Source organism: Bicyclus anynana, chromosome 9 (genome assembly GCF_947172395.1).
Source record: "Bicyclus anynana chromosome 9, ilBicAnyn1.1, whole genome shotgun sequence".
NCBI lineage: Eukaryota > Metazoa > Arthropoda > Insecta > Lepidoptera > Nymphalidae > Bicyclus > Bicyclus anynana.
In genome coordinates this window covers 11,557,422-11,585,393 of record NC_069091.1, presented here as the reverse complement: position 1 = coordinate 11,585,393, position 27,972 = coordinate 11,557,422, and the positions used below count along the sequence as shown (strand labels likewise).

Here is a 27,972-nt window from a genome sequence, read left to right as displayed (position 1 = left end):
AATACTCCCGAGCACCCTGTATAATGAAATTACAAGGAAAACACACATGCTCTCGTTGTACGTAGCTAGGGCTGATTGGTTGTGTTAACTTACTTCTGTCGTTTCCGCCAGGGTTGGTACGAGTGCAAAGTGGTGTTCCTCAACCGGTCTCCGAATCAGCACAAGAATGGCACCTGGTTCCACCTGGACGTGCACGCGCCGCCGCGCTTCTCCATCACACCGGAAGAGATTATATACGTCAATTTAGGTACTTATTCTTTTTAACCTTTACTTTTAGAATATAAAAAAACAGTAATGTCGTACAGGCAGCTATAAGTAATGTAAACACAGAGGTATTTAGAGGTAAAGATTTGTAAAAACTGAAAAAGTAGACACAAATTTTATACTAATTTACAAACCTCAATAAGTTTTTAAAATGATAGTACACTTTAGTCCCATACATTTTTTACAGGACAATTTTTTTTAATCGGGTCATTTTAATGAAAGAAAATTAATTATTGCATTCAAAGCTTTTTCTACAAAACAAATAAAATAGTATTATGGTTCGTTGGTAATTTATTTCGTAACATTTAACAAAAACCAGATCTTTAAAATCATAATTATAATAATAATAATATGCTCCCGACCGATTTTTCGGTCACGGCGGCTGATCTCATGGTGAGATTAACCATGTACGCAGGAGATATTATAGTGCACAAGTGTATGCGCAAGCACAGGTGCACTCTCTCTTCCCTCACTCTCGAAACCCGATGGGACGGCAGACCGACACGACCGGTGAAAGATTAGGCGCAGGACCGACGGCTTTACGTGCTCTCCGAGGCACGGGGGTGTACTAACACCGCCAACTTCCTAACTCCAGGCTGCTATTAAGATTTTCCTTGTAAGAAAAATCCCAATTTGTTTTTGTTGGCCTGACCCGGGATTCGAACCCTGGACCTCATTGACCGTAGCTGAACCAGCTTACCACGGGACCAATGAGGCAGTTAAAAAAAATCATAATTACAGCAGCTACAGCATAGAAAAATTAAAAAAATCCGAAAAATAAATATAACTTGGGATTTTTGGAAAACTATTCGTTATAGAGCGTTTTCCATCCATTCATTAATTTTTCATTCCATCCATTAATTACGGGACAACCTGTATATTAATTTTTTTGTTAGTTATTTTTTTTATCTATTTTTACAACATACAGAACATACCTAAACATTTATATTAAAACCGTTATTTCATATTGTCATCATCATCATTATTAGTCGATGAAGTCCACTGCTGTACATAGGTCTCTCTTAATGATTTGATTTATTTACAAACAACACGGTCTTAAGCAGTTTAACATCTCAGGTTGTCGACCAACACTGCGTTTTTCGGTGCGGGGTCGCCATTCCAGCACCTCGGGACCCCAACGTCCATCAGCTCTTCGCCCTCAAGTATATGCCCCGCCCATTTCCACTTCAGCTTTGCGACTCGTTGAGCTATGTCGGTAGCTTTGGTTTTTCTGCGGATCTCCTTATTCTTGATTAGAGCACGTAAAGATACATTGCCGGCAGAGCCGTGATATGAACTCTGCCTCCGATTCCGGAGGGTGTGGAGTCGAAGCCAGACCAGGGCATGCACCTCCAACTTTTCAGTTGTGTTGTGCATATTAAGAAATTAAATATCACGTATCTCAAATTCAAATCAGAGAATTTTCTTAATGCTCTGCGTCTGTGAAGTCTGCCAATCCGCATTGGGCCAGCGTGGTGGACTATTAGCTTAACACCTCTTCTGAGAGGAGACTTGAGCTCAGCAGTGAGCCGATTATGGATTGATAATGATGTTGATGATGATACATATAATGTAATATAATAAGTATATCAAATAAATGGATTATTCCGTTTTACATATAATAAATTTGAACTTCGAACAGGTGACGCAATTATTCTTAACTGCCAAGCGGAGGGTACGCCGACACCAGAGATACTGTGGTACAAAGACGCCAACCCAGTGGAGCCTTCCGGCACAGTGGGCATAGTCAACGACGGAACAGAGCTGCGGATTAGCAACATCCGGCACGAAGACATCGGGGACTACACGTGCATAGCAAGGAATGGGGAGGGACAAGTGTCGCACACCGCACGGGTCATTATCGCAGGGGGAGCTGTCATAACTGTAAGTTAAATAAATGTCTATAAATATCTCTGAGCTGAATTAATACAACAGCTGTCAGTTGTATCTTGGTGAGAAACGTTAATATTAAGGAACTAAGGCCTAGTCAGCGATAGTCAGATACCTCATTCAAGTATCTACTAATTCTGTACTAATCGTATATTTGAGTTTAAAGGTCTAACAGACCTAGTCTAAAAAATAGAGGCTGTTTTAGTTTTGAGGCTTTTAAAAATAATTTTCAGTTTTCCAGCATTTTCATAAAAGTATACGGTAAGTCGGATAAAAATAGCTTTTGTTTCAACATTGGTTTATATAGTAGTTTTAGGAACCAGTTGAGTTTAATAAAAATTAAGACATACAAATAATTTATTTACACAAATATGAACTTTGTAATAAGAATTTAAACAAAATCAAAGATCTAACTCGTTAATAATTACACAACACTTCATATACCAAATTCTCAAAACTCAATTAGACAGAGTTTTGACCTTACTTGTTATCGATATACCAAAATCGTACAGAATGAGACGCGTAACGACTTTTATAGGCTTGCTAGCCTGTACTGCCATTTTTAATCCCTACTATTATGATGTCATCTCTGAATTCTCCTAACAGTAGGTATATTATTTGCAGATGCCACCAACGAACCAAACAAAGCTCGAAGGAGAGAAAGTCCAGTTTTCATGCGAAGCAAAGGCACTGCCCGGTAATGTCACCGTGAAATGGTTCCGCGAGGGTGCTCCGGTGGCCGAGGTGGCGGCGCTCGAGACCAGGGTGACCATCCGTAGGGACGGGGCGTTGGTCATTAACCCGGTGGCGGCGGACGACTCCGGACAGTATCTGTGCGAGGTGTCCAACGGCATTGGTGACCCGCAAAGTGCATCTGCTTATTTGAATGTTGAATGTGAGACCTTGCCTTGTCATACACTTTACCCCTTTATTTTAGTTAGTAACTAGGTTGTCTTGAGTGTTTATAGCTGGCTTTAAACGTTAAATGTTATGTTTGCATTTTAATAATTAAATATAATCATACAACATAATGGAACTTCTGACGAATGCTACGAAAAGAAAGTCAAATACATATTTAAATTCTTTTTCGCTTCAAAAACGCGGAAGAACCAATATTTACTTCCTTGTACATATTATAAATAATCGCAGTAAATTTTTTATAAATAAAATGTCAGAATTACAAACTGTTCAGAAAAATGAAAATCCTCGCCGTGTTGCGAAAAGTAAGGAACTAGTTGTACGAGTAATTTCTTCCAAATACGAAGCACAAATGGCATATATTACAAAGAAATATTAGGAGCGCCCCAAGTATTTAAAACAGTTGTGTTTTTAATTTTTCTGATCAGGCATATAAATACCCATTAAAAGAGAAATACCTGAGATATCAAAGAACTAACAGTTTCACGATTAAACAAATATTTTTCAGATCCCGCAAAGGTGACGTTTACGCCCACAGTACAATACTTGCCGTTCCGCTTGGCAGGCGTAGTACAGTGTTACATAAAAGCGAACCCACCTCTTCAATATGTCACGTGGACGAAGGACAAAAGACTGTTAGAACCTTATCAAACGAAAGACATAGTGATAATGAACAACGGATCGCTGCTCTTTACACGCGTCAATCAGAATCATCAGGGTCGGTATACGTGCACTCCGTACAACGCTCAAGGCACGCAAGGATCCTCAGGTAAAACTACTCGTAATAGACCCCAAAAATTCCAGAGCCAGCGGACACAGCTTATTTTCACAAACATTAAACCTTGGGTTTTCAGTAGCGTGTCTTGGATCTCTTGTAATACCTGCATATTTTTGGAGACTTGCTCTGTGTCACCGTGCCCAGGTGAGAAAGGTAACTAAAAGAAAGTTGCATGTATGTTACGCAATAACTCGAAGATGCCTGGACGTAATTCTGAGGTGGTTTCCCTCAGAATTATGCCCTATCAAATAAAAAAGAATTATACAAATCGGTCCAGGCATCTTGATAAATTGTCAGGATTTGATAATGGGATCCTGGAGAAATTGAGGAAAACTTTCAAAAATCGTAGGGACGACTAGTGCGTTTGTTAATTTTTTTCATTAAGTATTTTAAAGCTCTACAAAGTCATGAAAGTCTGATGTCGCTTTGATGATGAAGCTGAAACACAGATAGGGGAACTCTACTATCTAGAGTCACTTCTGAAAACCTAAGGTTTCATATTAGTGAACATAAGCGGTGTCAAATCGCTTTGGAATCTTGTACTATAAGAAGTCATGTTATAGTTCTCAGTTCCTTATTTTATTATTTTTGAAGAGTGCAGCAATATTGACATGGTTTCAGGTCCGATGGAAGTGTTAGTGAGGAAACCACCGGTGTTCACAGTCGAACCAGAGCCGTTATATCAAAGAAAAGTAAGTACAAATAAGGCTAATTTTGTAACTGCTTTTGAACTGTTGGTTACCACCTTTTCAGAAACCTAAATTCTAGATAATAGGTCGTATCTCAGAGTTGAGCCGAGTCTTAAAAGGAGACTGAAAATTAAAGTTACTAGGGTTCCAATAACTTCTGCCTTCAATTCGCAGAACGTCTATTGGTTAGATTCCGATCCGGGGCATGCATCAACTCCAACTTTTCAGTTATGTGCATTTTAAGAAATTAAATATCACGTGTTAAATATCAAACTGTGAAGGGAAAACGACGTGAGGAAACCTGCATACCTGAGAATTTGTGAAATTTCTCAATTCTCTACGTAAGTCTGCCAGGCCAGCGTGGTGGACTATTAGCCTAGCCACTCTCATTCTGAAAGGAAACACGTGCTCAACATTGAGCCGGTATGGGTTATTGTATGTACGTACTGATACGCAGGTGGGGGAGTCAGTGGAGATGCATTGCGAGGCGCAAGAGGCGGAGGGCACGCAGCGGCCCAGCGTGGTGTGGCGGCGCCGCGACGGGCTGCCGCTGCAGAAGAGTCGGGTGCGCGCGCTGGGCGGGAACGTCACCATCGACACGCTGAGAAGACAGGACTTTGGGATATATCAGTGCGTCGCTTCCAACGAGGTGAGCTGATACACCAGCCAAAGGGAATTGCCCATCTCCGGCCATGGCCTACCCTAACCACCCGGCAATTTATTTTTGTCTACAAAAACTTGATAACAAAAAAATATTACTTAATTAAAAATTTAATTTGTCCCCAACGAGAACAAGCAAAGATCGTTGACCATACAGCCTAAATTTTACGACATTTGTTGAAGACTTAAGGTTGGTTTGTTTTTTCCGTTTGCTTGTTAAAAAAATTATACAAAAAATATAATACAGCAAATTTTGGGTACACCGGCGAACTTTTAAAGCAATAAGTGTGTCAAAAAAATTTAGAGAAGAAACATACGTTTATTAAATTATTTAACCAGATCCTTATTTACACATCACATACATTTATAGGGGGGTGTACCTTGGTTCACGGGGCCGACGTTGTAATGATCGGTGGGCGTTCCCGTTTATGACCGATTGACACAGTGGATAGTCTTCAGTGTCCAAAGACGTGGGTTCGATTGTCACAACTGGAAAATATTTGATGAACATGCATATATAAAATAAAAAAATAAATATATTTTTGAGTGTCTTGGTAGTGTCATATTTTTGGTAGCATCAACATTATCACCCTAGCACGCTAACCAGCATTAAAGCAGCGTGGTGGATCTAACCTCAAAATGCTCTCTTTAAGGAGATAGGCCGTTAAAATAGCTAATGATGACTAGCAGGACAAGTTGTAACCGCTGTTTCATACAACACCAGGTGGCAACAATAGTCGCGGACACGCAGCTGGTGATCGAGGGCACACAGCCTCACGCGCCGTACAACGTGTCGGGCACCGCCACGGAGTTCCAGGTGATTCTTTTGTTATTTACTAGCGTACACCCGCTACTTTGTCCACGTAAAATACAACGTAATACGCGGCAATAGAAAGAAAGAAATAAAGAAAATGAATTTTTTCAAATTTAAAAGTTACAAACAGTATCCTTACCTAAAGACAGCATGTCTGTCTGTAACCCTTAAAAAAGAAAGGGTGTACAGCTCAGCATATGCCGTGTACTATACACAAGCATAATACAAGGCGCTGATTTTCAGCTGAGACTCGTGTGACGCCACAGCTAACATAAAAAAATAAAAAATGTGAACAAATTCAAGTGAATTAAATTCAATTAGAAGCAGCAAATATGTTTAACCATAATAATTAAGTATTAATTAAACTACAGATGTAAAGATATATAATGTGATTTATATATGAATTTATAATGTGATATAAAGGTAAGCCAAAGTTTTTGCATGAAAGAGTAACAAACATCCATATATACCTACGAACTTAAACAAATGGCACGTTTCGTCCCGTTTGGGAGCAGTTGGCCAGGGTGTGCTATAAAGATATCCTGTTGTATCAGACACTATAGACTTCATAATATTAGGGTTTACATAGCACCCGTGCGAAGCTGGGGTGTGTCACTAGTTGTCAATATATTGAACGACGTAAATTGTTAACAACGAGAATAAGCTCCAGGGCTTTCCTGATTCTCATATGCGCGTTATCATTTATTTTCATTTTATTTCAGCGTTGGGTTCCTGTTATTTTGAATATAGGACGCCCGATGTCCAATAAAGAGATTCATTTTTTAACCTTTTATAGTTCTGACTATTTTGAGACGATTCTGCATCCCTGAACTTTTTGAGCATACATTATATAGTACAGCTGAAATGTTTATTTTATGTTTTAATAAAAGATTTATTGGAGACACCCTAACGCCGCCGACGCTTGAGGCGATGTCTCATTAGTGCGTTGCGTTGCGTTAGGATCAACAATGTATACAACAAATGTACGTTCGTTGAAACAATGCTTGCGACAACGCAACGCTTTTAGCTCAAAACTCATCTATCGGAGCGGCTACGTATCACCTCGAAGCGTTCAATACTCTTTGTATGAAACTCCATAGGTACTTCAATGCACACTTTTAGGATACGTAACGGAAACGCGTCGCCTCCGAACAGGCATACGTAGTCGCTCCGTGTCCGCGCCAATAGATGATTTTTGAGCTCTAAATACATGGAAATCGTATTAATTACATGTCAAACGACGCTGCGTCGACGCTGCGACAACGTAACGTAACGCATCGCTGTAACGCGCCGCTGTTGCAGGTGACGCTGCGCTGGCAGCCGGGCTACGCGGGCGGGCCCGACTACAAGCAGGACTACACCATCTGGTACCGGGAGGGCGGCTACTCGGAGTGGACCAAGGTTCCTGTCACGCCTTCTGGTGCTACTTTTGTGAGTAACTCTTTCACGATTTTGATGTTTTTTAAAGAATATTTGTCAGCTCTTTTAAATGTGATAGGATTTCCCCTTTCCTTCCAAATAGTCAGAAAAGACTGTGTTAAGAGTGGGGTATGACAATAGTTCAGCGGGCGGGAATCGAACCCACGACTTCTCGGCGCGGGTCTGGCCACTTTATCGTGGAGCTGTCATAGCAACTTTTATACAAACGAAGTCGATTTTCTGCACGAATTTACGGTGCGGCGCCGGTGCGTTGCGGTGTCGAGTGCACAGAGTTCTTTATGGCTCTGTGTACTTGACTTATTTGACTTTTTCTCTACTCGGCAGAGACTAAGGTCGTCATTACGTCTTGTCTGACTTTTCTAGTCGTATGTAGACGATTTGTTGATAGGTAAAAAAATAGACCAGTTTTAAAATATTTTACAGAATAGAAATATATACGTGTAACATTGTTTTTTTTTTTCATCCATCTCCTTCCAACCTTCCTGGTAGCATTTTGGCAATCCCATTCGTCTCTTACGCGTCGTCCCACAATAATGTGTAGCATTTTCGCCCCCTTAGCCCATGCTATAAATAGGCTTCATAATAAACTACGCGGGTGAAACCGCGGGAATCTGCTATATTGTCAACAAAGTAGGGTAAGTTTGTAAAGTGGAACTTGTGTGTGAAGTGAAAGAAGTTCCACATCTTAAGAATTAAGGATTCTATAGGTTAAATATTTATTGACAAAATTGTGTGTAAGAGACCTTATTAAAAACTGCCCCATCACTTAAAGCAACGGAGTATCCGGTAGATTTGTTTACTTACCTATTGACATGCTTTTTAGAATAAGTTGAACGTTCTTACGTGTTCTAGGTCACAATAAACCGTCTGCAACCGGGGACCATGTACGAGTTTCAAGTTAACAGTAAAAATACAATCGGAGAAGGAATGATGAGCAAAGCGATTACCATAAGAACTCTAGGTATGACTGTTTTTTTTTATTTTTTGCTAATATAACACTATATATCTAATATATCCGATATCTCGCCAACCTGCATTGGAACAGCGTGGTAGATCTAAGCTCCATATCTCCTGTCTTCGTAGAAGATCCGTATTAAAAACGGCGTTTACCCATCTGTTTGTTGGATGAAGTGTTTATATCACTATTATGTTAAAAATATATTGCGAATAATTTCCTGGCCAAACGATTATTAACTATCATTAACGCTAGTTTGACCAGTTTTGAGCTTATCTAATCGTATTGTATTTATTTTGATATAAAACACTTTTCGCCCATTAAACAGATGGGTGAAGGTCATTTCTACGAATCTTAGAAAAGGCCTGGCCCTGAAGTAGATCATTAAAATAATGATGATATTTAAACAAGTAATTCTTGTATTTATGTATTAATAATTTGTATATGTATATTTTGACGGGACGGAAAATTGGGATAAAATGTCGTATTTTGATAAAGTTTAATTTTAAAAATGTATTATTAAGTATTTTTCTAAGAAAACGCGACACGTTAATAGCACCAAGCAGGGCGGTCGCACAGATATTCAATTTCATCAATAATGTTTTATATATTACAATTATTTTAACTTAGTACGTCAGCAAACACTATGCTTCTGTTAATGGTCATGAATAAGAAGCTCAAACGTAACTTCGCATTTAAAAATTACCCCTTGCATGAATTCATAAACTACATTTAGTACGAGACATAGACCAATTATACATAGCTGTATTGACGTGCCAACTTAAATATATTAAACATATATATACAATAGTCTGTGTATAATGTATATATACGTGTTTAATAATATGTTCTTATAAAATGTAATTTTACTAATCCTTACTAACATTTTGTAGATGTAGGAGCGAAACCAAAGGTGGCTCCTACAACTGCCGGCCCCATCGATGATAAAGCCTTTCCGAAAGCGCCTGAAGACTCTGGTACTAACCAACATTAACCTAACCTATACAATTATACATAATCAGTATTCTTAGTAAGGTGAAGCGCTACTTCACGCCAGAAAAGCTCCCACTCTTTACCAAGCCTAGGTTCGTTCGTGCATGGAGTACTGCTCCCATCTAAGGGATGGATTAGTCAAATACAGCTTGCTGCTCTGGACTCGAATCGACGAGCTAAAAGGCGTTAACTAGTGCAAACTTTGCCTGTCTGTCGGTTTTCTACAGGATTTTTATTTTGGAGAGTATTAGGAACTTCTCTAGAAAGATCTAGTTCCTTCTTCAACTTTTTACCATAAAACTGCCAGACATCGCAGAAGTCTGCATCCATATGTAATCAGGTAGAATTTCTATGATTATAAATGCGATAGTACGTAAGTCTTTCTACCTTTTCACAGATAAATCACTGCATCAATTTAATGAATTTTGGTAAAAATATAAATATGACATTGAAGAACTATATAGCATTCTTTTGTCGTGAAAATTGGTCTATCTTGGTTGAAAAACATATTGATAAATAGGTACTGATTTACGCTATAGTCTGGCAAGTTCGTCGATGATATTCCCATGATATGCGGGCGACGAGGGGAAAGACTGCGCGGATGTGGAATCGTGCGTGCGGGGAAGTGAGGTGCGTCAGTCGTGGGTTTTTCATTCATCGCTACACGCCCCCGGCCCGACCGCATCGGGAGTGTTACGAACGAAGTTGCCAAGATATAGGACACGAATTAAGTTTAAAGAGTTTAACATTAGCATGGTGGGTACAGGTCCGAAGTCCGGCCCGCCACGCAACCTGACGGTGACGGAGGTGCACAACGGGTTCCTCATCACGTGGCAGGCGCCGCTGGAGCGCTCGCAGCTGGTGCAGTACTACACCATCAAGTACCGCACCGACGCCGACTGGAAGACGCTCAACAGGGGTCAGATCCGACCCGAGGAGACCAGCTATTTGGGTGCATAACCTTCTCAATACATTACCAAATTACATTCACAAAAGCATATTGACGAGTAAGGGCATGATCCATTTTTAGGTGACCAGCTACTTAGGTTCAAGACCTTCTCAATACATAATGAGTAAGAGTCCGATCCAAATCTAGGTGACCAGCTATTTGAGTGCTTAACCTTCTCAATGCATTATCTAACAAAATTAACAAAAGATTATTGACGAGTAGAGGCCAGGTCAAACCGTATTTTTATTGTTAAGAAGGGACACCATAACCAACCCTAGAAGACCAGCTACTTTTAAACAAATGACATTAACAAAAGCTTATTGATGAGTGAAGTGAGAGAAGGTTAAGCACTTACTCTACTGATGATGATGTCCTCCTTGATATCCGTCAATGGCGACACCTTGGCTTCAACGCCTAGAGTGCTCCTTAGCTTAGTTCCTTAACTTAGTTTCAAAAATGCACGACTGGCAAAATATCTGACCATTACTATTGTAGTTTTAGGTATAAGTAGGCTTTTACATGGTCTTTCGATGGCCTTTTTGCGCCTAGATCTTCTGAACGTTTTGTTTCAAAGGATTTACAATTATCGCATCGTTCTATTGCAGTTAAGAACCTAGTGGGCGGGCGGACGTACTACTTCCGCGTGCTTGCCAACTCGGCGACCAGCTACGAGAGCTCCGAAGAGGTGAAATTCCCGGTCCCCGCGCGAGTGAAGCACAAAGCAATCACGGCGGGAGTCGTGGGCGGCATATTGTTTTTCATTGTTGCCATCATACTGTCTGTATGCGCAGTGAAGATATGCAATAAGCGTAAGCGACGTAAGCAGGAGAAAGGTGAGGAAACTGGAGGACGCGGCCGCCTGCCCGCTCCCGACTTCCGGAACCGACCGAACGTAGACTCGGCTAGACGTGTGGATCTTTGATATAGACGAGAATAGTTCCCCAACAATCCAATAGATAGAGCGTGAATATAGTTTTCTTAATCGTAGCCTAAGCGTGACAAATTATCTTTACAATTTTCCAAATATTTAATACTTAGGTACTATAGCTTGGCAAGATCGACCAATGGCTTCGGCCGTGGCTATTTACCACCCTACCGACAAAGACGTACCGCCAAGCGTTCAGGTAAGATGCCGAAAGGGGTGTGGATTTCCATCCTTTACGCCTAACAAGTTAGGTCGCTTCCATCTTAGATTGCATCATCACTTAACATCAGGTAAGATTGTAGTCAAGAGCAAACTTGTAATGAATAAAAAGATAATGAAGAAGAAGATAGAAGTTCGTTGATGACACTCCCATGATATGCGGGCGACAGGAGAGAAGGACTGCGCGGGTATGAAGTCGTGCGCGCGGGGCATCGCTACTCCCCTCCCGGCCTGCGCGGACCATCGGGAATGTTACGAACGAATTTGCCAAGCTATAATAATTAATTTGCACACTAAAGCCTGTCTATGGTACCTATTGTTATTAGTTAAAAAAAAACCAAGATTAATTCAAAAACTGGATACTAGTTTCATACACGCCGAGGCTATGTATATTTTGATAAAATTAAAGAAAACTTTTTCACACCTTTGACCATATTGTCGGTGACGAAGCAAATCATATCACAGCATAAATATATTCGTTTTTTTTTGTTTCATTAAAGTACGGCCAGGTTACTCTTTGACAAACTTTGACGAAAATGCTTTCTAAAAGGTACTATACAGGGTGCTCGGGAGTATTTCCCATAACTTCAAGGTGTTGACGAGTCCACTTATAAGAGCCGAGCTGCATAACTAATATTTGTTTAACAAAAAAATAAAAACTTTCATGTTTTCATAAAAGTAATTCAAATAATTCCGACTATCCATGTAACACACGCCTTTAACTATCCTTGCATTTTAAAATTTTAAAGTTTGGCTACGTCATAATTACTTATAAGGATGCATTTATGGGACACATTTTAAGATCTATTTATAAAAGCAATATTATTTACTCCGAAAATATTAATTTTGGAACACATGTTGTTAGAACATTTTTAACACGGACACGGTCAAAAATCTTTTAAAAGATACGAATATAGTTACGAACGTACATAACTGGAAATTAAAGGAATACTTTTTGGGACAGCCTGTGTAGCGTTGCAGCAGCGCTACACTCACACTATAATTAAAATATTGTGTTATGTAATAATAACAGTGCACAGTAAAACCAACTGTGGTTTGTGTTGCGTCATGGTTAGGCTTAATTTAAATATGTGTTTTGTATAATAATTAATAAAATAAATAAATAATTAATTTTCGGAAAAGAACAAAGAATAACCCCAGAATTATGGGAAATATTCTCCAACACCCTGTATATATAATAAGAGCTCGAGAATCCTGATGTCTCTTGATTTACAACCTGTATTGCAACAACTGCCCGTACTTTAGTGATTCAATTTATCATATTTCATCAAAAGCATTTTATTATGACTTTTATGTTTGAATATTAAAACAATATTTGCTTGCTTTTAATAAAAAAACGCACCATATTTGTTTTTCTTTAATTTAGGACAAATTAAATAATATTATATCTTACGATGTAGAAACAGAATAGTTATATATAATTTTTGTACCAAGTGTGTTTTATGTGGATTGGTGTTATATTGTTTAGTGTATATTACTTACTACTTGCTTTGGTTAATTAATTATGTATTCAATGCAGCATACTAACTTTGGTTGCTTGACTTCGGAGAGTGGTTTTGTAGTCTTGTGTGTTAGTTTGAATAGTGCATAGTCTAAAGACCGTCAACATAAAAAAAATAAAAGTTATTTAAATAATTTGAGTAGGTATGTATAATATGCGTTAACGCTAAGGGTGATTTCAGACTAGCGTATTTTTTGCGTGTATACGGTCGTTTCAGCATACGCGCTTACACGCGCGCTACATTACACCATTAAAAAAACCGGACTCGCATAAAAGGGCATATTTCGGCGTGTTCGCTCAAACTGGTGGTGTCGTGTCAGTATCAACATAAAATATACGAGCTTATAAGCGCGTCAACGTTCGTACGAGCGTGTGCAAAAAGACGCGCCTATACGCGCCTACATGCGCTTCCAAAAACGCTAGTCTGAAACCGCTCTAACGAAATATGTATCATGAGGACTTCCATATTATGATTTCAGTTTACTAAATTCAAATAACACATTTTTCATCGTTTTGCTTTTTATATCAAAAGGTATTTTGTATATTCACGCCGTAAGCTATATACTAATTAATTACCTACATTTATATTATTTTAATTGTCATTACGAAAAAAGCTCATTGGAAATTGGTTTCATCGTTTTTCAATATCATCGCTAAAAATCGGAGAACTAAGAAGTTTTTTCTAAAGTTCCAAATCTTTGATAACTAACACAATAGATGTTATTACATACTTCCTAATAAATAGGATTACTACCAACGCTTTTTACGACTTCTATAGACAGTACCAGTACTAATGAAGGACGCTTACAGCATACGTTTGTTTAATGTTTTAAGTTAAATTTATAATAGTTTCAAGTCGCTGCGTGGCTGTGTATATCCATGGCGTCACCTGAATGAGCGTATCAGCTGAAAATCATTGCTGGATGTTCCAGCATTTGTTTGGTTCATACAGCAAAATGTACCTATTTCAAGATTGTGCCAAACATGAGAGTGTAGTGTTTGATGCTTCTGCTATTTGAGTTGGTCTTGCCTTGCTCAAGTTGTTGAGGAATCGGCCACTAGAGTAGTGATTGTGGTGTGTGGCAAAATTTTAGAATAAACATTTTTTCTTTCTTTTTCTTTCTTTCTATACCCGCTGGCCTCTGCTGCTGTAGGTACCTAGAAGTATCTGAGGGAATGATCATTGGAGTAGTCGTGGATAGTTACTTGGTGTGTGGCAAAATTTTAGAATAAACTTTTTTTTTTCTTATTCTTTCTTTCAATACCCGCTGGCCTCTGCTGCTGTAGGAGTATCTGAGGGAATGATCATTGGAGTAGTCGTGGATAGTTGCTTGTTAGACTTAGTAAAAGTATATTTCTCGACGTGGGCAATAGGAAGACCCCGAGAAAATAGAGGGCATTGAAATAGCTAATAATTACAGGGAGAGGGGGGGGGGACTCTGCCGTGCCCTTGGTGAATGTCCCTAAAAAATATAAGAAGATAGTTATTTTTATTTTATAAAATGTGTATTAATAAAAATTAAACTATTTTTTTTATTTAAACAAACATTAATTCCTTCTTATCTCCCATCGGTAGATAAGACACAGGAGTAGGTAAGCTTACTATTCGGTAGTAGGTACATTGGGACGTAAAAATCAATAATAGATAGATATGTCTATCACTAGTAGGGCACGACTAGCAATAAAGAGGTTGCCATTTTCGATAAAACGACGTCTGTTGTGGTAGTATCCCAAAGATTACAAACGTATATATTCTAAATAATTCAAATTCATTTTATATAATATCATCTGCTTACACAAATTCCGGTGAGCTTAGCTTTCAAGTTGACAATATGGTGTGCGTTGTGCGTTGTGCGGTGTGCGTTGTGCGGTGTTGGTGCGGTGGCGGGCGCGGGCGCGGCCGCGGTGCGCTGGACGGCGCACTGCACCGCGTTAATCCGCAGAAATTATTCGGTTGCAGCATACAACATGGTAGCCGCGCGACTGACCGACCTTCGCGCCGCAGACAGCACTCAAGTGCCTTTTAAGAAGTAAGTGTCGCATTGCGTTTGCGTTTAATGTTCCGAATGAAAGTCTTCAGCAGTTCAGTCTAATTACAGCCTAGCCTATTTAGGCCATTTTACTGTTTTACTGTTAGAGAGTACTTTGATGACCAGTTTTTAGTTAGGTAACATTAAAAGGTACCTACATATACCTACAAGATTCGCGAGTTCTGTTGAATTGTTAATTATTTATGATATTTTATGTTTATGTCATGTTAGGCATAGCTGCTTAGGTTTTCCTACTTACTAATTATTCAATTTTTTCATGCCGCATACTTTAGGAAATCAGGTCAGTTTATCTAAGGTAGAGGCAAATCTGTTTAGTTACCCTACCTACCTATACTATATCATATTATCTAAGTACGAGATGACTAAACAAGTTATTTGTTTCTACACAGATTTAGAGAAAGCGGAATATCGAGTATAGTGCAGTGTTTACGATTCACGGCCAACTGGGTGTGGCCGGCGACGCGGTGCGGAGACGAGGCGCGGCGCTGGGGCTCGCGCGCCGCCTCGTCCGTGGGCGCCTCCAGCGCCGCCTCGCCGTCGCCCGCGCCCTCCTCGTCCGACGACGGCGGCTTCCTGCCGCGCCTGCGCGCGCCGCTGCGCCCCGCCGCCGCGCCGCCGCTGTTCCGCGCCTCGTCGCCGGCCTTCGCCCTCCACTGGCCGCCCTGGCCGTCCTGGCCCGTGTGGGCACCCGCCTGGACGCCGTGGTCGCCCCTCCACATCTCCGACCTCAGCTCTGTTCCCTTCCCGAGCTCCGCGGACGGCTCGTTCCCGACGCCGCCGTCGTTCCGCTCGCCGCTGGAGCTGCAGCACGCGCGCGTGGGCGGCCCCTTCACGCGGCCGAGGATGCGGCCCGCGCCGCGCCACGGCCGAGCGCGAGCCGTCGCCGAACCGCCGGCGCCGCCGCCGCACGAAGCGTCGCCCGAGAGCCGCTCGTCCTCCAGCGGCTTTGGCAGCAAGAACGCGTCGTCGCAGCACAACCGCAGCAGCCGCACCGGCAGCCTGGCGGAGTGGCGGCCGCCGCCCTATCGACCGCCGCCGCCTGCGCCGCCGCCGCGGCCCGGCTCGGGTGAAGCGGTGGACGCGGGCTCGGTGGACGTGCACTACGAGTGGGACCGCGCCACGCGCACGCCCACGCCGTCCACGCCGGAGCGGCCGCGCGCACGCGCCTCCCGCGACGACGTGGAGGCGCGCGTGAGGGCCATGAAGGAGGAGTTCCTGGAGTTCCGCAAACGGCAGGCGCTGCGCCGGCGCTCGCCGGAGCCGCCGCTGTCGCCGCTGGCCACGCTGTGTCCGCTGGCGGCCGCCGAGACCGTCTGCTGACCGCCGACTCGAATTCGTCCGATTTTGCTTATTCGATCCCCCACCGAAAGTTCTATTACGACTGTAAAAAATATCCAAATACCCGTTTCTTTGCGACCTCCGCCTCGCTCGATTTCATGCGATCGTCCGCTGAAAAGAATTAGTAATTTTCCGCGAGAAACCTAGGGAGGGAACCTAGCTTCTCTAGCGCGACGATGTCCGTTATTATTGTACCGAATGATAGGTAAATGTCTCGTTTCATCAGAGTCAACGATGGGCTACGGTGATTGTGGTTTTATTATTTCTCATTTGTTATCTATTTATTATAAACGAGAATAACTTCCCTACGTTAATTTTCTAAGTCAATTTATAAAAGACTAAGACGCGTAGGTTGTATGTATATTTGTAATTATTATCTATTCATTTAGGTAGATTTTAAAAAGGTTTTCGAGGCGTAGCCATGTTTTATAATTTCAGAAGCAGTGGCCATCGTTGCCTCGTTTCTCGAACATATGTTGCGTTCCCTGATCACTGTGACCTAGTGTCAACATCCCACCTTCGTCGCCAGTCTCGACTGACTGCGTGCTGTATTGTAATAAGAAATTAGACACGTTTTCAGTCACACAACGATCTGACTGAAATAGTAATAAATGTACATAACGTGTAAATGTGGATGCAGTGGCGTTTTGTGATCGCACTGGCTGCTTTCCAATTTAATATTAATGTCAATTAACGATTCGATGTAAATGCACAACGTTTTTGATTTCCATTTGATTGTGATATTAATTTGAATGATTACATACGAGCATCGTGTCGACAACTGCGAAGTTGAACTTGATTTTTTAATAACGTTGAATGTGCCATAATATCTTGGATCAGCCGAGACGCGCGGCTGGTGCGCTGGTACTGCGGCGGCAGTGCGGCGGCGGTGCGGCGAGCAGGCAGTGCGAGAATACGTTCACCTAAACGCTTTAGGTATGAGCGGGGACGCATCCACTACACCGCTCATACCAATATTATATGTAGTTAATATTAAAAAAAAATTAAGTACGTACAATTTAAAATAGTAGTAAGACTTCACGCGTTCGGCACGCGCTGTTCCTATAGCTATCTGTTTACCTACGAGTTGGAGAGCGCAATTAGGTACAGACGGTTGTAAATAATACTTCTCTTTATCATCCTGTGATTAGGTTCTGATATCGTTAATCGAGAATCTTACATTACAATAATTGTTGTTCTTAAAAACTAACACGCCTTTAAATAATAATTATTATTACTCCTGGAGCGTCACATATTCTTACCTACCTATATCCAGAAATATAAGATCGATCAACAAAAAAAATTGTATAGTCTATTTAATTCTGAAATGGTCAGCTTTAATACACTTCAGCCTAAGCTGACGAATAAACTATCAGTGAGTGACGGATACCTGTCTAACGACGATACCTTACTAAATGTACCCACATGTTAAACTAGGAAGGTATAGCTTGGCAAATCCGTTCGTAATGCACGCCATGACGATCAATTATTCTCACGTTTCTGCAGCGCCCACGACTATAACTGATCGTTTATGGTCACTGCTTTTATGACGACTCGACTTATGAAACGTCTTCGCTGCCGTTTGCGCTGCAGAAACGTGAGAATAATTGACCGTCAATGGCTGACTTAACACTCCCGATGGTCCGTTGGGGCCGCCCGCATATCATGGGAGTGTCATCAACGTACTTGTTAAACTATTATATGAAGGAAACCCTACAAACTTTAACTCCCCTAAAAATCACTACCTATCACTCTACATCGAGCAGTGCTCGCTTGGAATTCGAGATTTAACCGAAGAGGTATTTTTTACAAGAGCTCTTAGTCTACCAAAATATCGTGCTGTCTACAAAGAATACTTAGGTAATATAAGGTGAGGTGCCGAAGGCGTGAATTCATATTATATACAACACAAATAATCTTAGTTAGACTTAGAGTTAATATAAGGTCGAACAGAACCGATATACTGTTGCATGTTTTAATGGATATTTTTTTCCAAGTACAAATTTTTATTTTATTCGTTATAATGTATAACTTTGTTTGATTTTTTAACTGTACATATGTAAAAACATACCTATTAGATATTATATTATACACTTATTTATTTAGGTATTGTTGTATGAACGAGGTTCTGATGAACTGAGCCAGTACTTGTGAGGCACTAGCGTAATTTTATTTAGACTTATCATTAAAGTAACATCTTACACTAATTATACTGAATGTAACCAAGTGGCACAACGCTATAAGAAAGGTGCTCAAAACAAATTATGCATATTCTGACCAATCCAATCTCGTATCAATAAGTTTGCCAGTAATAATGATTTTCGTGATGTCTAAAAACGTTCTAGTTTGTTGTTTTTATATTTTCTTTTAAGAAATCGTTTTTTAGGAAATACATAGCACGACCACTCGGTTCCTTAAGCGATCCCACCTGAAAACCTAAAATATTATTTATTGATCAGTCAACGCGAAGACTGTAAATTAGTTTTATTAGGATTATTTACAAAATAAACTAAACGCTAATATTCCTTGCATGCATGATTTTTTACACAATTTTGTACTTAAGTATATTAAAACTTTTCATTTTGGAACATGTTTCGAAAACTCAATATCGTTAAGAACCTCCTAAGAAATAAGGATAAAATGTACGCTTTAAAGAAATTGAAATAATTTACTCATAACATAGATAGGTAGGTTAATAAGGTGTAGTGTGTATGTTGGTGCGAGGAGAGCATGTATCCGACCGTGCGGATGCGGTGCGCAATGCGGACATCCGCCGCGCACGTCACATCCGCGACTGACGTCCGCATCCGCAAATCAACAATTTCAAGAGCGCTTCGCCGCAGTCACCAATCTGCAATGTTCCTTTTTTAAACTTCTCTTGCAAACAGTTTTTTTTTTAAATAATCTTTAACGGAATACATAAGTACCTAGGTATCCCGATGAAATGGTCAAGGTTTTGCTTGATGATAAGGCGAATTTGTTCTATCAGTACAAACTTGATATTTACGTCAGTAAAAAAATACTGATTTTACTGCATAGATTTATTGTCATCCACGTCCCAAGATCCTTGTAAGTGTAAAGTATCGAATAAAATATTTTTCGTAGTATACTTAGGTAATTATGTAACCGTTAATGATTATTATAATAAAGTCTTTTTTCTTACCACGAAGATACATTACATGATTTTACAGAAATGGTCATAACAGCAGAAATTACGTACGCGGCACATTGCATTACGCACCGCACCACACATCTACTGTATAGTGTTAGAAGAGGGTACTTCCAACTGAGCGGAGCGACAACGCACAGGAATATTAGCCAATCAAATCATTGTGAGACAACGTCATGATTTTATAACGTCAGCTATCGATGGTTTGATTGGTCTATTCCTGCCTTGTATTTGTATGATATTGAAACTTTATTTATGCAGGCCTAACGTTTCGAAGATGTTCAAACGTTAGGAAAATGACAAAATTGGGATACCGTGACGCAATGGTCTATGGTGTTGTATTTTAAATATCATACGGAACAATTGCTCTACTTTTCGTATCCGCTCCGAATCGTACCCTCGAGTTTAGCCCACTGTAGGGACCTGTTTCCCATACAAGTCTACGGACAGTTGGACACGACCGCTTTGACATTTTTATTGAATAAAATAAAAACAAATTCAATAAATTAGTGGTTATAATTTGAATAAGTTTTATCAAACAATATGAACTTGCATTACATAGATTCATAGAAAGTAAATAGTACGTATTTTAATAACAACGCCATATACTCAATGCAATGTAAGCTTTCAATGAAAATTACCTTACTTACCTAGTCCTTCATACAATACGAGGATTGCAACTAAATATGAAGTATTTATTTTGGGAAACAAAGCCCAAAATCGAAAGTTTTTAAATCATGTGTGAAATGAGACTCGTGGGCAACGGGTCCCAACAGTGGGTGTAAGCCCAGCGTCATCACTCAGGTCACTGCCGGCAACATTAGATTAAGCTGCGATAAATCGACACAGTAGGTAAATTTTGTTCAATTGTTTTTCAACAATGCATGTTTTCTAGGTAAACCGCCTAGCGTTACAATTAGCTCGTTAGTATCAACTGTTTGTGCAATAAATTAATCCATTGTTCATTATAATTATATGTTTAAAATGTTATATATTATGCTCAATGATTTCGACTGACCAATTGTAAAATTATTCGCGTTGCGATGAAATAACAAACTGTGTTAGATATGCCGAAGTACGACATAGCTGCACAACACGTACTAAAAGTTCGAGAATAGAGATTTTTTCACACTTTCGCCTTCCTACCTATTTAATTCTAAAATTTTAAATATTTGTTTATATTTTCATGTACAATATTATATAGAATCCGACCTATTAATATTATATAGCGTATGTTTATTATTTTAATTTAAATATTTAAGTTTTATTAACGTTTAATACTATTATTGCAAGCGTTATTTTCTCTGTTGCTAGTCTAAATTAGTTGTTAATGTAAGTTTCGTAACACAGACAAACTTTACATTTTTTCTTAATTTTTCCCTCAAAACTTCTCTGTAGGAACAAAAATGTTAACAAAAGTATGAATCGATATAGCTCAAACCATGTGATATTTAGTCTCCATTAACTTTTCCGTAATTGTATTAAAATATACCTAATTGCCTACATATTGATCATATCTAGGTATTTCTCTGTTTAACAGTTGCGTGTTAATATTTTTTTATATCTTGAGTATGAATTTATCAGACAGTCTCTTTCGAGAAAGAAATCAAGACTTTTGCTTTTTATACATTTTCCTCTTTAGCATTGTTTCAAAATTAAATATTGGAAAAATAATCGAAATACGAACATATTTTATAAATAAATAGAGCACAACAAGTCGGTTGACATTTTCTATAGACTAAAATGAAAAAGATAGCAATATATTAGATTAATATAATAAACTTTATCGTATATATATCAGTTTGTATAAAGAAATGTATGAGTAAAGTTAACGTGCACATTGGCAAACGATGAAGTGAAACAGGGGCACCCAATGTTAAAGTCTTAAGGCATAATGCACAATATCTCAGCACAATAAATGATAATATTTTTTTCAAAATTCAAGGTGTAGGTACTACACCCGTAGCACTTTTAAAGTTATTCCAGCGAACCCATAATAATTCCTACGTACTTAAGTAATTCGCCTTGGTGGAAGCCATTGCACGAGCCACAGTTTTTTAACGAACGACCCATTCATTTTGTTTTAGAATATTTTTAGTTGTAAGTGTTGAGATCAGTGTTTACTGTGTAAGCACACAAACGATTCAATTCAAAAAATAAAAAATACAATAACGTTGCTATGATTTATTTTGTGTGTCATTTGATGATTTCAGTTTCACCTGATCCTACTACTGAGTGCCTAGTGGGAGTTTTCAATGTTTTCATACTGTGACGATCGCGTAAACGTAAACGCGAATTTATAAGGAATTGAAACAAGATATGAAAATATTGAAAACTCCCACTAGGCCCTCTGTACACTGTAATATACGAGTAACTAAGTAAAAGGAAAAGGTAGGTAACACATAGATGGACGTAAAGAATTAGGTACTTTCGCGTTTGTAATATTTAGTACCTACTTTTGGATTATATATTTTTTTTTTTATTCTTTACAAGTTAGCCCTTGACTACAATCTCACCTGATGGTAAGTGATGATGTAGTCTTAGATGGAAGCGGGCTAACTTGTTAGGAGGAGGATGAAAATCTACACCCCTTTCGGTTTCTACACGGCATCGTACCGGAACGCTAATTCGCTTGGCGGTACGTTTTTGCCGGTAGGGTGGTAACTAGCCACGGCCGAAGCCTCCCACCAGCCAAATATATTACCAGGTAGCGAACTGTTGCGCCTTAATCCACACTGAATTTTATTATTTTAATTCAGCTAACTTTTTTTAAAGCAGTACCTCTAGTACCAAAACATTACCAAGTCCTTAGGTACACAAGGATTTTCCAATAGAACCTTACATTTAATAATAGCGGACGCCCACGACTTCGTCCACATGAAATTCAGTTTTTCACAAATCCCGCGAGAACCATTCCGGGATAAAAAGTAGCCTTCTCTATCTTTCAGTGAAAGTCCCGTTAAAATCGATTCAGCCGATCCAGCAATTACCCAGATAGACAAAAAAATTATAAAGGCTTGTTTGTGGTTTGGTATCGTCTAAATAAATACATTCATGCAACATTCGAAGCCCAGCATGTAGATTGTAGTTAAACATATTCTATAGATGCTATACCATACACTCGATAAATAGTTTTTTGCTAAGACAAATAAACAAAAATTACTATACTAGGCCTTACTCGATGTGTACTGTTCACCAACAAACTTTGGAATGAATGTAGAAAACGCATGTCATTTCATAACTTATTTTAAATTATGTATTGTTTGTTTATAAAATGTTATTCAAAATAAATTATCCATATCTAATTGTTCTAAGCTTATTGATCGAATTTATTTTCATTAATTTAAGAATAACTTAATTATTATTATTATTGGGTGTGAAATGACTAGCGATTCATACCCTCATTTTTAATTTGTATGTTGGTAAACAGTACCTACACATCTAGTAGGGCTGTAGTATAGGTATGTCTACAATGAATAACACATGACTGTAAAAATTTTATCTATTAAGTATACTCGCATAAGTGCCACGTGAATTATCAACGGAAGCTATTCAAAAAGTTCCCGTAACTCATACATAACCATTTGCATGAAATACATAACCTAATGCTAAGTATTAGTGTATTTCCAACTCTTGCAAACTGTTCTATTAACAAAGATGGTCTTTTACTGTGACGTGTCGCTTGTGACTATTTTGGGATTTTTAGGTAAATATAAAGTATTCAAATCTATACTAATATTATAAAGAGGAAACATTTTATTGTTTGCATTGAATAGGCCCTACTTAAGCTGTTTGAACGGTTTTAAATAGTAGATTGTTAACCGAGGGTGGAAAGAATCCATTCCCGAGGTATTTAGACGCACGAGCGTAGCGAGGGCAGCTATAGTCCGAGTAGGAATTGATTCCTACTCGGATTATATAGGATATATAGGACTATAGGACAAATTAATGACGAAAAGTAGAATGTTAAACACTCTACTTTTCGTCATTAATTTGTGCCATTTTGTATGGGGCGTTTTTCAGGGATCCGTGGCAGTGCCGCATATATGACCCTTTAAATCCCTGTAGCTCCGAAAGTAATGATCGCAGATAATATATGTTACTTTTAAAAAATTGCTTTACCTACTGTTAGCACACTCCTAATTTATATACAATTTAAAAAACTGTCATTATCCCTATTGCGATAACAAAAAAGTAAATTTATCTCCTGTGAAACGTTTCAGCCTTTCCCATTATAAGTCTAAGTCATAATACACCAGAGGAATCCGCGGCAAACTACGGGGGAGACTGGACATATTTCGTAGATGACTACGGAGATAGTCTAGTGCTGAATTTCTCCAAAATACTAGACGACACAGAAGATTTCATCGTGGGTGATGCATATTTTTATTTATATACAAGGTAAAGTTATCCACATAATATGTATTTCAGAAAAATTAGAGTATTTAATTGTTTAAACCAAATGAGTATTTTAAAATAATAAAAATCACAACAAACTTCAGCTTCTGAAGAACAAAGTTACCGTTTTAAATTTTTGTTGTTCAAAATTTACCTATTAATTGTTGTTCAAAATTTGCTAAATTAATTGCTGTTTTGGCATTTTCCAAGGAAACGGCTTGCCTATTTAACGTGAAACTTAGGTATACTACAAAATAGGTTACAACATTTGCAATCAAGTTACTGTTTGGTTTTTGATTATGTGAAATCTTAGTCTTAGTATTTGAAGCCTCAATAGCTCAACGGTTAGAGCGGTCGGACTCATCACCGAGGGGTTGTGGTTCGATCCTCGCCCGTTGGTCTACTGTCGTACCCACTCCTAATACAGTATTTTCTGACTACTTGGAGGGGAATGGGAGTATTGGTCATATTTATAAGATATGACAAATATATATTTTTTTTTTTAAAGAGAGTAGAGATACTCGTATACCGCAAAATAGATAAAACTCCAAACTCGCGAAATTATTGTTCAAGATCATCGGGATTAGTAGCAGCCTTGATAAGATTTTTTAATTATATTTTACAGAAACAATAATAATAATCCAGAGAACCTCACAATACCTGAAATAGATGAGCCCATTCAAAGTGTGTACTTCAATAAATCGAACGACATCAGAATACTGACCCACGGATGGAGAACTAGTGCATCCGTGGAATGGTTGCAGAAAATAAAGGATGCGTTTTTACGAGAGTACGATATTAATGTGATAATCGTAGATTGGTATGAGTTATCAAAAAACGAGATTTATCCACTCGCAGCTATCAGCACTAGATATGTAGGAAGCAGAGTCGCTAGACTAATTAACACATTAGCGCAAACTTATGGTTTATCTGGTCAAAACATCCATTTAATTGGACACAGTCTAGGAGCACACGTCATGGGCTATGCTGGAATGTTTTCAAAACAAAAAATATTTCGTATAACAGGTAACACTAAGTAAAGTAATCTAAATAGGTAGAGCGGTGCAAATTGCACATCGTAGTCAAACGACAATATAACTGAAAAAATATCTCCCGAAACTTGCCTTGCCGTATGCCGGCCATAGCTTTAATTCTAAATTTTTCATAAAAAAAATAAAGTGCTATGAAAAATTTAAGAAACTAAATTGAACTGTATGCCTGCTTTATATGTGCAGCCTTACATCATTCTTACAAATAGCGCTATTCTGTAAGCCCTCATTCGCACAAGCACTTTTTTAACGGACGTTAAAAAATTACGACAAATTAACAAAACGTCACAATACCGATATAGAATATTCGTTATTAATCGAATTTGTATAACACAGCGCTACGCCGTAGAGCCTACCGTAGCTGTTCCCCGTAGTAAGTGTCTTTGTATCTGGCAGGTATTGCAGTATACTATAAATATCAAGTGCTTCAAATGGTGTAGGAAAAACATCGTGAGGAAACCTGCATACCTGAGAATTTTCTTAATTCTCTACATGTGTGAAGTCTGCTAATCCACATTGGACCAGCGTGGTGGACAGCCTAATTCATTTCATTCTGAGAGTAGACTCGTGCTCAGCAGTGAGCCGAATATGGGTTGATAATGATGATGATATCCAGTAGCAAACTTCCTAGACCTACACTGCAGACTCAAAGAACAAATCAATACTTGGTTGAATACAGGACTGGACCCGGCGCGGCCTCTTTTTGAAATTCCAGCAATGCCAGCAGACTTTTGCCTAGACAAGAACGACGCTGAGTTTGTGGACATCATACACACCTCTGGGGGGGTGTACGGATACAGAAGAAGTTATGGACACGCTGACTTCTATCCTAACAATGGACTACCGATGCAACCTGGATGTAACGGAATCAAACAAGCTATTGGTATGTATGCATGTGAATACGAGTAAGGTCCGTTTATATCTGCAGACACAGTGCGTGACAGACAAGTAGCGTGGCACTGGCAGACACCCACAGACACTGTCTATTTACACTGCCCAGCAGGTAGCTAGAGACACTTAAAGTCCTTTTCATGAAAGAAGTCCCCCAGACGCGGCGCTAATGTCTTAATGGCGCTCATTGTCATTTGGTAATGGCGGTCTTTTTGTCATTTGTGTAAGGCGCTGTCAACTTTATTTCAGGTTTCATGAAAAGGACTCTACAGACATGAAACGCAGACAAAATATTCTTTCCGCGAAAAATGGCCAGGCGTGGCTCATGTCTGTCAACGTCTGCGCGGCCGCGTTATGTTAGTTATAAATAAATACGTTAATAACTGGCACTGGCACGCTAAATGACTGTAGATATAAACGGACCTAAGGCTCCGTGTTCGTCGCACCCGCACCGGAGCAGTTTAAAATTTTAACTTGTACGATTTTGTTCTGGCTGTTTGTATAGAAAGGAAACAAGAATCTTCTTTTTCTTGCTAAACTTAGACATTGTAGAACAAGTACTTATCAGCGGCAAAAAGTTCATGCAAACCGATTCCCGCCGGGTTACCTTTAAAAATCGATGCATATTCATTGTTGTAATGTATCTAGACTCTAGATATATGAGAAACCGGAGTTTGTATCACGCTATATTAATTTCCTTTTTACAAAACAGACGCTATATATAGTTCCGTGCCCTATAATTCTGTGTGAACGGTGCTAGGAATTTGACGCCAAAAAATTTGATTACTTATTTAATGTTTGCATTGTATCCCGATAGTCCCTGAATGCAGGCGGCTCAGTATCTTGATGTTTGGAAGTCCCTACAAAAGGCATATGTCCTGCAGTGCACGTCCATCGGCTTATATGATGATGATGAGTCCCACTGGAAGCATACGCTAATTTAATTTAAAATTTCTAAAATTAGAAATATTTATGCCTTGTTGATCTAGTGGTTAGCCTATGTGGATTGGGATCACGAGGTCCCGGGTTCGAATCCCGGGTCGGGTCATGGAATACCTATCCACTGAGCATTTATTTCTTCCAAGATATTTTCTGTAAAAATGTATATGGGTGTAATTCCACCAAATTCTCAGGGAAGTTATTAAACCCCCCCCCCCCCTCTCGTGCCTCGTGAGAAGCCTCTATCTCAATTCCCGATTTTCATCATTAACATCAGATAGTAGCAGTTAATTAACATTATCATCACCCTTATTCCGCTATCACGGCATTATATCTACCCATATTCAGCTCACTGCTGAGTTCGAGTCTCCTCTCAGAATGAGAGAGGTTAGGCCAATAGTCTACCACGCTAAAATCTCATCGTTTTTTTTTATATTAAATAGGCTCTGAAACTACTGAACCGAATTGAAAAATTCTTTCTTTGTTGGGACGCTGTCCCCGAATGCTATAGGCAATATTTTATCCCCGCATTCCTGTGGGAACGGGAACGGGAAACAGCATGGCGTCTGCTAGTTCATATTTTAATTTATAAATTCCAGATGCTTGCAGCCACAGCAGATCGCACGAATATTTCGAAGAATCTATAGAGTATAAACCTGAAGAGGGATTTGTAGCTTACGTTTGTGATAGTTGGGAAGATTTCGAAAATGATAAGTGTAAGGAGAATCCCACTAGTAGCATGGGTTACCCTGCGAGCCCCAAAAGTAATGGAAACTATTATCTTCGTACTCGAAATGAATCCAAATACGCAGATGTATTGTAATTTATTTAAATTATCTACATACCTAGAGGTTACCTACTAAATAAGTAATTTATTTTAATTTACTTTGAAATAATATATATCAATTAATTTATTAATAAATTACGTTTTAACTTAACTACCCTACAATTTGTTTTATTTTTCTGATGACTTCATCCATCCATCCATAACCATCGGAAAATGAATAACATTTTTATATTTTCGTTAGTATATAAATGAAGTTTTTTTTAACTAATTGCATTTCTATTATAACGAAAACTATATTGGTGTAAAAAAAAATGTTGCACGACAATTTTTTATG

The 27,972-nt window shown here is 39.1% G+C and overlaps 2 protein-coding genes across 8 annotated transcripts in view; both read left to right on the top strand.

Annotated features, from left to right (window-relative positions):
* The window catches only part of LOC112043935 (protein turtle), a 101,391-nt gene extending 79,634 nt beyond the window's left edge, over positions 1–21,757 (top strand). For 5 of the 7 annotated variants that reach the window (XM_052883350.1, XM_052883352.1, XM_052883351.1 and 2 more), the window contains 14 exons: positions 112–247; positions 1,907–2,148; positions 2,779–3,049; positions 3,581–3,841; positions 4,472–4,542; positions 4,997–5,188; positions 5,924–6,016; positions 7,316–7,444; positions 8,306–8,414; positions 9,302–9,385; positions 10,168–10,353; positions 10,956–11,183; positions 14,977–15,046; positions 15,457–21,757. In XM_052883350.1, the coding sequence (XP_052739310.1) occupies positions 112–247; positions 1,907–2,148; positions 2,779–3,049; positions 3,581–3,841; positions 4,472–4,542; positions 4,997–5,188; positions 5,924–6,016; positions 7,316–7,444; positions 8,306–8,414; positions 9,302–9,385; positions 10,168–10,353; positions 10,956–11,183; positions 14,977–15,046; positions 15,457–16,387 (3,003 nt within the window). In that variant the 3' untranslated portion in view covers positions 16,388–21,757. Of the gene's footprint in view, positions 1–111; positions 248–1,906; positions 2,149–2,778; positions 3,050–3,580; positions 3,842–4,471; positions 4,543–4,996; positions 5,189–5,923; positions 6,017–7,315; positions 7,445–8,305; positions 8,415–9,301; positions 9,386–10,167; positions 10,354–10,955; positions 11,184–14,959; positions 15,047–15,456 lie in introns of all 7 variants that reach the window. The other 2 variants (XR_002886713.2, XM_024079621.2) reach the window with 2 other exon arrangements.
* Positions 21,758–22,834: 1,077 nt separating this feature from the next.
* Positions 22,835–27,815, top strand: LOC112043959 (lipoprotein lipase-like). The gene is made up of 5 exons (XM_024079656.2): positions 22,835–23,280; positions 23,798–23,975; positions 24,598–24,998; positions 25,701–25,904; positions 27,451–27,815. The coding sequence occupies exons 1-5, from the start codon at positions 23,232–23,234 to the stop codon at positions 27,672–27,674; spliced, it is 1,056 nt and encodes a 351-aa protein (XP_023935424.2). The 5' UTR covers positions 22,835–23,231; the 3' UTR covers positions 27,675–27,815.
* Positions 27,816–27,972: the final 157 nt, after the last annotated feature.

What these genes read in the sequence shown, in the direction of transcription:
- LOC112043959 (XM_024079656.2), top strand. Translation starts at nt 23,232, where the DNA reads ATGGTCTTTTACTGTGACGTGTCGCTTGTGACTATTTTGGGATTTTTA. An exon ending in AAAAATATTTCGTATAACAG is followed by an intron (nt 24,999 to 25,700) that starts GTAACACTAAGT and finishes GGTTGAATACAG; the next exon opens with GACTGGACCCGGCGCGGCCT. An exon ending in CGGAATCAAACAAGCTATTG is followed by an intron (nt 25,905 to 27,450) that starts GTATGTATGCAT and finishes TATAAATTCCAG; the next exon opens with ATGCTTGCAGCCACAGCAGA.